The sequence below is a fragment of the Apis dorsata genome, unplaced genomic scaffold (assembly GCF_000469605.1).
Source record: "Apis dorsata unplaced genomic scaffold, Apis dorsata 1.3 scaffold_121, whole genome shotgun sequence".
NCBI lineage: Eukaryota > Metazoa > Arthropoda > Insecta > Hymenoptera > Apidae > Apis > Apis dorsata.
Window position 1 is genome coordinate 83,731 of NW_006263415.1, and position 10,175 is coordinate 93,905.

Genomic DNA, 10,175 nt, shown 5'->3' on the forward strand with positions numbered 1-10,175 from the left:
TAATTATATCTTTATAGATCTAAGTATTAATTTATAAATATAATATATATCTTTTCTTTTTCTATTGGTTCTTTTGTTATTTTATTCTTCGCGCAAATGGCATATTTTTCATTTCTAGAATTCAAATTCATAAATAATATTTATATATAATATTTATATAAATATCTAATAATTTTATTACATATCTAATAACTATGTATTAAAGTATTCTTTATATATTTCTTGCAATTTTTTCAACAAAATATATTTAAGATTTTATTACTTATTTTGCTATTTTAGACAGTGGATAAGAAATCTAGAATACCAGAAAGCGAAATTTTAACCACTGGAACTGATGAAGAAGCCTCGTCCGTACCTGAACGAGTTTCTGTACAAAAAAATTTACGTTTCTTTGGGGACACCGATCAGGAATCAGTTTCATCTAATAGAGATCGCAGGTATGTATTTTTTTTTCTATTATATTTAGAGAATATCAAAATAGTAATAATTAAAGATTTTAGAAATTATTAAGAAAATTAATATTTAAAAAAAAATTTTAAATTAGAAAACTATTAGCTCTAATCCATTTCTGGAGCTATGGAGTAATAAATTAATTATTACGAAATCCGCTGTTATCAAGTTCGATTCACTATATCAAAGGCAAAGTACATATGCCAATAACGTTCCATTGTTACTAAAGTTCGAAGATCAAAGAATTCTAATTCTTATTGCTATGATAGTTTTTACAGTTCTGATGTTCTTGTAGTTCTGATGTTTATTCTGATATAGATCTTCTTTTTTCCGATTTTATAATTCCCTTCTTGAAATTCTCGCAAGCTTTTAAGTTCTCTCCCAGATTAGTATTCTCTGAAACCCTCGCTATGTGAGCTTGCAGATCTTCAGTGGAAGTATCCAATAACGCTGAGAATCAATCCGTTGATTGAGCAGCATCCCGGACCATAGAAAACTCCCTAAAATGAGTCCGAACACTATGCCACTACAAATTCGTTATTTTCCAAAAAAGCTGTTCTGCACGTGTTAACATTTTCCGTCAGATTGAATGATACTAATTGCTATTGAGAATGGCATGATTATGAAAGTCATCTCAGATAACAAAATTATGTTAACACTCCAGCTATGAATTGTTTCTAAATATGCAAAACAAATGGTTAATAATATGTTTCTCTTAAAAATGGCATTGTTCTTGCAGCATTATCCTAAGCCATTTGTGCATGTCTGCACATCATTTGTTTAATGTCTGAACAAAAACTGTAATAAAATATTAATTATTCTTTTTCAATTTATATTTTATAGAAACAAACGAGATGATCATGCCTGTTCAGGACGTGATGTTATGAATTCCAACCGTTACAATTTGGGTATTCTATCAACATCTCGGAAACCATCGAGACTTACTGAAAGTGCGTTGTCTTCTGGTGAAAGTACAACAGGAGATAGCAGTCAACAAAGTCAGAATTCTCAGAGATCACAGAGATCTGTTGTATATCTTCATGCTGCTACAGGTAATTAACAACTTTCACATGTTATGATAAATTTAATGTATTTATAAATTAAATTATAAATTTATGTATATGTATTATGTATATATGTAGTAATATATATAACACTATATATATGTAATATATGTAATATATATACATGATGATATATTTGATGCATCGATTGTCCAAAGCAATTGATTAATCGGTTTTATATTTTATTATAATTTTTTATGAATTCAATTAAATATTATATCTTCAAAATTATTGAGTTAAATAAATAAATTCGCTAATATCGCTAAATAAATTTAACGATAAATTTTTTCTCGGCGGTCGATAATAATTTTGATAAATTATTTTTGATCTGAATATCGAATCATTTTGAACAATCATTGAATAAACATAGTAATTGTATTATGCTTAAATTTACTTGAGATATTATTAGTCAATATACTATTGAAATGTTTCAAATCCATCACAATAAGAAAATATATTTTTAACATTCATTCTTTATTATTATTATCATTTTAATATTATTATAATATTATTATTATATTATTATTATTATCAGTTATCTGTCTCCATTGATTTACATTAATAAAGAATAAAAGCATACTTATACATATTGCCGCAGTCATGTAGCAGAAATTCTATGCAATAGTAACAATCTGTTTTTGCAAGTATCTTGAAAACTAAAGTCAATTATAAGGACAATTATAATATGAAAAAGTTATTCAAAATATTTCTATAATATATAATATATTCAAAAATTAATCAAAATAGTGAGGAAATTTTTTTTTTTAAATAATTATTCTTTAAATGGATGCATAAGGAATAGACAAACATATGTTTTTTTTTATTATGTTTTTTCATCATATAATTTTTTAATGCATTAATTAATATTCTATCAACATCTCGGAAACCATCGAGACTTATTGAAAGTGCGTTATCTTCCGATCAGCTTATTATTTCCTATAAAAAAATTATTAAATGATTATATCGAAAAATCATTAATTTACATAGAAAATTTAGAAATTTATAAATTTGATATATGAAAGAAAAGAAGAGCATAATATATATCGTTTTATTTTCTATTTTTCTCTATTTTCGTATTATTAATGTAATAAGCTATTAATTACATTAATAATAAATTTTAGTTTTAATTTTAATTTTAGTTTTTAGTTTTTAATTGTAATAATATTTCTTAAATTTGTTAAAATTATAATTTTTCGACATAAAAAGAAATTTAATACATTTTAGAATGAAAATGAATTGCATTATTAATTATATTCCATTTAAAGATTAAAATTAAAATCTTCATATGATTTATAAATGTTTATTTACAGAAAAATTAAATATTACGTGATCAATCATTTCATATCAAATAACTTTTATAGGAAAAATTGTATAAAAAGAAAGTTAATAATAAAGTTATAAAAATTAACTTTAAATAATTAAAAATTAGATGTTTAATTTCTTTTTATTTATTATATTTTGTTTCTTATATAATCAATATTTATTGTCATTTTTATATTTTATTAAAAAAACATTAATTTTTTTGAAATAATTTTTAAAAATCTCTTCATTAATGTTTAAATAATTTTTTCATAAAATTAATACAATCTTAAAATATATTTGAAAAATAGATTTCAGAGATCAAAACAAAATTGATGTGCAAACCTAAAACTTATTTATTATGTTTTGTAGATTTAACAATTCATATCTCATAAATATTATAAATATTTACATCTCATAAATATTAACATCCTATATATTAAAAATATATTAATATCCTATCTATTAAAAATATAAAAATAATTTTATTTAATTAAATATAAAAACTATTCTAATTAATTAATTATTTATTTGAATAAATACATTCATTGCTTAATTATATTTTATTTAGTGGGTGAAATACCTGGTCCTAATGAGAGACGTAGAGCAGCAAGCAGAGAAGAATTAAATCGACCACTTCAATCGCACACGAGAACAGTATCAAGAAGTGTCAGCGTTCTTGCACCTTGGAAACCTAGACATTATAGAGAATCTTTCGAAATAAATTATGATCAACAATTGCATCCAAAATCGTTAATGACAATGAGACGTAGACAAAAAAGTCGTGAAACATTAAATCGTCGGGGAAAAGATATACGACGAAGCAAAGATAATCTCTCAAAAATTGGTAAAAATTAAGCATATAAATATAATATGAAATATGGATAAAAAGTTACAAAAAATTAGAAAAACTAGAAAATTAAAATATAAATTATTTTTAATATTCATATATTAATGTATAATTTTAATAAATATAAAATAATTTTTATTAAAATAAAAACAAATTTCTTTTTTTTAATAAATTTTTATAAAAAATATAAAGAAATAGAAAATACAAATACATTTTATTTGTGAAAGACATTTTTATAAAATCTCTATATACAATTGAAATAAAATAAAATACAATTGAAATAATAAAAAAATTAAAGGATAATAATTTTAGAGAAATAAACAAAATAAACATAAAAATTAATATGTAAAAATGCTCGTTGAAATTTATTTTTTAATTATTTTAATTTAATTAAATAAATTAATTTTGCATTAGATGAATTTTACATAAAATGATTTTATTTTGATTTTATTACATCTAATATAAAATTAAATTATTAATTTAATAAATAAATAAATTTTCATTACATATTCAAATAGAAAATTGAAAAAAAAAACTTTACAATTTTCTTTATAATCCGATTGCAATTTTTCCAAAATTATTTAACATGTTATGTAATAAGTATTTTTAAAAATATTTTTAAAATTATTTTTCAAATAATTTAAATCATTTATTTTAATTTTAAAAAAGTTATTATGTTTTAAAAAATGTATCAATATTTTTGAAGTTATGATATATTTTCTAAACATCTTGATAGTTTACGAATTAAACAGATTTTTTTATTTATTTTATCTTCTAATGAAAAATTATAATAATGAATTAATATCTAATATTTTATTACAGGTACGATCAATCGTAGTACTCTAAAATCAAAAGACAAGCAAAAAGTGGATAGAACTGTTTCCACGGAATCGTTGGCCATCAAATCACGGAACTCAAAACCAGAACTGAATAGATCTACATCGGTTCCACGTGACCCGAATAAGAGTGCTGGCTGGTTCAAGTTGAAAAGCAAAAAATTCCGAACTTGAAGGGAAGGCCATTGATCAATGCTAGTCTTGAATTTTATAAGTAATTTTTAATCATAAGGGATTAACAATAATATGATCAATTTATTATCAAATCATGGAGAATATAATTGAACAAGTTATTATTTTATTTACTCTTTTTTCTAATGTGATTTTCTAATGAAATCATCTCAGTGCATGAAAATCTTTTTATAAATAAATAATTCTTATTAACTGAAAAAAGATATTTACAATTTTTTATTATTTTAATATATAATTATTATAAACAATTAATAATATAAATTTAATTATAATATTAAATCATGAATCGCATTGTGTTTATTACAAATTGTATTTTTTATAAACGAATTATGAAGCCAAATGCGAATTTAAATAAAATGCGAAATTATTTAAATATATATGACATACATTATTAAAAATATTATCTTTTAGTTGTTTTATTGATTACTAAACTATTCTTTTAATATATGAGAAATAAATGAATTTAAAATGGTAATTTTAAGAAGAAGGTTAGTGAAAAACAACAACTAAAAGATATAAACATAAAATATTTTTATTTCATTTTTGAAGACCTAGTTTTCTTCTACAATGGAGCCTTCTCTCTACCAAATTTAACAAATTAAATTTATTGTGTAAGATGAGAATGCATGTGAAAAAAATATTATGTTATTTCTTTTTCTAACAAAAAACATTTAATAAAAACATATTATATAATAAATAATTAATTTAATTTACAACTTTTCTACATAATAAAGACATATTATAAATATATTCATAATAAATTATGAATATAAAGTGTGTGGTTTCTAAAAACGGAAGAAATTAATTTCACCGTGAATCAGAGTGCCATTTCCGTTTTTTTAAGCATGTGTATACATTATTTCGAATGAAATCAAAATTTTTAACATGCAAAGTATATTATATAAATAATTTTATAAGACAATGGAATAACAATATATAAAAAAAAATTTGTTAATATTACAACAATCATTATGATTATGTTGTACAAGAATACTTATATTAATTACATGTATAATTTCTAAATGTTTATAAATATTATAATTAATAATATAAATTGTGCATAAGTTAATCAATCTTATGTTAATTGTAAATATTTGTAATAATAATCATTATTTCTAACTATATTTTTTTATATTTGCTTTATTATGTTTCCACTTAATATTTTTCATTGACTATCAATTATTAAACTATGTAATTTCTTCAATTAATTTTAAATATCTATTGTCAACATTGTAAAAAATTCAAAAAAAATTATAAAATTTTATTTGTTTTATTTTGTTAGGCAATTATTTTATATATCTTATTATATATATTAATGATATATATTTGATAATTTTTCCAAATTTTTAATTCTTATTGATGCTGTTTGTTTTTTTTTGTATATATGAGAAAATATAATTCATATATAAATATCACATATGTTGACAGTGTATTGTTTCATATCATTTCATAATTTTATATATATTATTTATTAATATAATTGTTTAGTCTTCCATAAATATATGAAAAAAAAAGTTAAATGCCGAAGAAATGAAATCTCAGAATGAATTATATTTTGTAACACAATTATTAGTTCTAAATAAATAAATATAATACCAAATATTTTTACTACTCAAAAAATATTACTTATAAATATATATTTGATAATTATAATCTGCTAAATAATTAATAATTAAAAAATTATTATTATTTTTCATTTAAGTAATTATAATTTACTAATATATATATATATTCATTTCAGTATTATAATTAAATTATTATATATATATGTATAATATAAATTTTAATTTATATACTCTTGAATTTCAAAATGAAAAATTCCTCAAAAAATTTTAATTATTACAATGAGGAACAAAAGTTTTCATACACTATTTTATAAAGAAATTTTTATTCAAAAGTTTTGTATAAATTTTAATGAAAGTTTATATATATATAAAAGACAATTTTATATGAAACAATTATTTTCTTAATCTCCTTAAAAGGAAATTAATTTTCAAAATTTTATTGTTTCATATTTTAAATAAAATTTTATTTTGAAATTGTTTTAAAATAGGAATAGAGACATTAAATTCTGAATATTTTGTAATTTAAAATTTTATTCTACTTTATACCATTGCATAGTTCTTTAAAAAATGAAAAAAATGAAAAAACTTAAGTATTAATTTCATTTCCTTCAAATGATATTCCATTAAAAAAAAATTGCTCCATAATTTATAACCTATATATTCACGAATATTTATTAAAATTATAATTTTTGAATTAAATAAAGTTCTTCGTAAAATATATGAAAATTTTTATTTCCTACTACATTATGATATTCTAAAATGAAATGCTAAATAAAATTAGAATTGTTCAATATTATATATTTTATCCCAACAGCAAAGGATTGTTCCAATCAAAATTAATATCATTCCAATGTATGTATCTGAAAATTAAAATAAAATTTTATATGAATACTAATATAAATTACAAATAGCATATCAAATTACATACTAACTTTTATGTATTTTTTCTTCGCCCAAAATTAAACCAGTTATTGCAGTTACCATAAAAGTAAGTGAATTAGTGACTGGAATTGCCAATGATATATCTGTTTTACTCAAAGTTAAAAAATATAATATAGAACCACTTTGGTTAATAATAAATGGTACCAAATACTAATAATAAAAATAATTAATAAGATCAAAGTAATTTATATACTTAAAATATAACAAAAATCACTATTATATTAACAAACCTTTAAATTTGTAATAAGAAAAGCAAATTCTTCAAAAAATTGACCAAATTTAGAAGATGATTTCACATTTTCTAAACCTTTAGCTCCTTTCTTAATAAATGGGTTTGTATATTATACCCCATATAAATGGCACAATAAGAAATATGATGGAATCTGTAAAATAAAAATAAATTTTTAGAAAAATAAATTTAATTATCCTTCTATATCCTTAATTTATAAAGAATTTATAAATAATTTATAAATAAAATTAATTTAATTTTAATTTTTTACTTAAAGATATTAACATTTTGGTTAAATTTTACTTTGATGCTAAATATATTTAAAAAGTTATTAAATATTTAATATTTTTATTTAACTCTAAAAGGAAATAATAAATTATGGAGAAATTATAAAAAAAGTAAAACAAACAAAATTACAATTTATACAAAATCTAATATAAAACCACATTATTAAAATTTAATATAAATAAAAGAATTAAATAAAAATTTTGAAGTTTATTATAATTTTCTATGTGAAAAATATATACAATATAAAATAACTGAACTAATTTTTTAAAAATATAATATAGGTATGTATGTAATTATTTTTATGAAAAAGAAGGAGATAAGATTAAGCTTAGTTTCTATACTATACGATATGAATTGGCATCGATATATTATCGAATAGTATCGAAAAGTTTAACGCGGAATTTTTAAACCAGTTATACGAATATAAAGATAAAACATTCTCTGCGGATGATCGTAAACAGAAAGAAAATCGAAATCCAAAAGACTTTTCATTTCGATTATAAATTTCTAAAATTATTTATGTCAAATCGAATAATTAGATAGGTTATGATTGAATAATTAGATAACGTGAGATCAAGGATGATTCTCGTTTGGAAATTTATTGGAAGAGAATTGAATTATATTTAGTAATAATAAGATTTGAGTTATTAAAAATTATTTTTTGTTAATATATTCTTATTTTATTTTTCATTATATTTAATATTTTTTTTTATTTTATTTATTTTATTTATTACTGTTTTAATAATAAGATTAATATAGAATTCACATGTGCCAATTCTGATCAATTTTCTAAGTAGTAAGTAAATAATGTAAATGACAAAAGAAAATTAAAATTTAATGTATAAAAAGTTCTCTATTGAAGATTTCGAACTTAAGTATCATAATAAAATAAAAATTTAATAAATTATATAGTTAATAGTCTTTAACATAAAAAATTTATTTACACGATAAAGCAGATAGGTAAAATTACCGATAAAATTAAGAATAAAATTAGAAATAAAATAAGGAATTATATAGGAATATATTTTCTATTTAAAAGATTATTTAGAAGATTTTAAGCTAAATGAGTGCTCATTCAAAAAAAAAAAATTTAATCTATAATTATTATATATATGTGTATATATTATAATCATATCTCATTTAATGAGATTTTCTTGATATTTAGTAATATAAAAAATAAAAATAATAAAAAGTGAAGTAAAAATTGTTAACACGAAATCTAAGCATTTTTATATTTCTAAAATAATATTTTGAATGAAATATCAGAACACTAAATAATTTTAACTGCAAAATAAAATTTTATTTTATTATAATTTCATAAAAAATAAAATCGAAAAATATATTTTTATGTCAACAATTATCGCATTGCTTTTTACCATATTATCGATAACACAGGAAAATGTGACAAGTTAGTTGGGTTTATGTGCATAAGATTGCACATAATTGCACTTAATGAGAAAAACTGTTTGATATGAAATGAAAACAAAAGACAAAAGCAATATAAGTTAAACATGCATTTTTTAGTTTCAGAATTTAGAAACACAGAAATACAGTTAATCACAAAACTATTCGGAAATTAATGTATGCTTAACTTTAATGATTTATATCTTATTATAGAAAAAATGAATTAAAAATTTTTCATTTGATAGAATATTTATTGCACTTTATAAATGCAACTTATTTAATTAACTTGATATAATAAAACTAAAAAATGAAAAATAAAAAACAATTTATTATTATTAAAAAATAAAATATAAAATTAAAAAATAAAATAAAAAAATTATTTTTCGTATTACAAAATTATTTGAACACTTGAAAAATTTATAAAATAATTAAAATAGCAACTTTTTAAAAAATTAAGTATTACTTTTAATATTTTTTGATTTTATAACATATTTTAATCAGTTTAAGTTATTAAAAATTATTTTTTGTTAATATATCCTTATTTTATTTTTCATTATATTTAATATTTTTTTTATTTTTATTACTGTTTTAAACGAATTTATTGTTTTTTTTTAGTATATATTATTGTTTTTTATGCATTTCATAGTTTAATTGCTTGCATGAGGATATTTATATAACTATATAATATTTGTTAATTCAATTTATAACTTACATTTGCAATATAAATATTTATACAAAAATAAAAATGCAATTTTTTCGGTTTTTTAATGTTCAAACAATAAATCAGCAGGTAATATTGTAAAAATTATGTATGATTTTATTTTATAATAAAATATATAGGATGTTTATAAGAATATGATATATCTTTAGGGAATAATATATTGATATTATATACATTTATATAAACATATATGTCTGATACGATTTAATTAATAAATAATAAATATTTTTAATTTATTTTATATATTATTTATTATATTATAAAATAAAATAGCAAGAACATAGCTAGGCGCACCTTATTGCATCTGTTATAATATTGCAATTATATTATATATA

General features: G+C 19.3%; 2 protein-coding genes across 3 annotated transcripts in view; one reads left to right on the forward strand and one right to left on the reverse strand.

The window, feature by feature from the left end:
• Window positions 1-4,908, forward strand: part of LOC102680246 — a 20,782-nt gene extending 15,874 nt beyond the window's left edge. The window contains exons 3-6 of one of the 2 annotated variants that reach the window (XM_006612752.2): window positions 280-437; window positions 1,345-1,502; window positions 3,385-3,660; window positions 4,486-4,908. In XM_006612752.2, the coding sequence (XP_006612815.1) occupies window positions 280-437; window positions 1,345-1,502; window positions 3,385-3,660; window positions 4,486-4,673 (780 nt within the window). In that variant the 3' untranslated portion in view covers window positions 4,674-4,908. Of the gene's footprint in view, window positions 1-279; window positions 438-1,293; window positions 1,503-3,384; window positions 3,661-4,485 lie in introns of both variants that reach the window. The other variant, XM_006612751.2, reaches the window with a different exon arrangement.
• Window positions 4,909-6,888: 1,980 nt separating this feature from the next.
• On the reverse strand, window positions 6,889-7,714 carry LOC102680470 (transmembrane protein 234 homolog). The gene is given in 5 exon segments (XM_006612753.2): window positions 6,889-7,116; window positions 7,189-7,348; window positions 7,429-7,536; window positions 7,538-7,581; window positions 7,699-7,714. Coding segments are annotated over 5 exon segments (411 nt in total). The 3' UTR covers window positions 6,889-7,033.
• Between the last annotated feature and the right edge of the window lie 2,461 nt (window positions 7,715-10,175).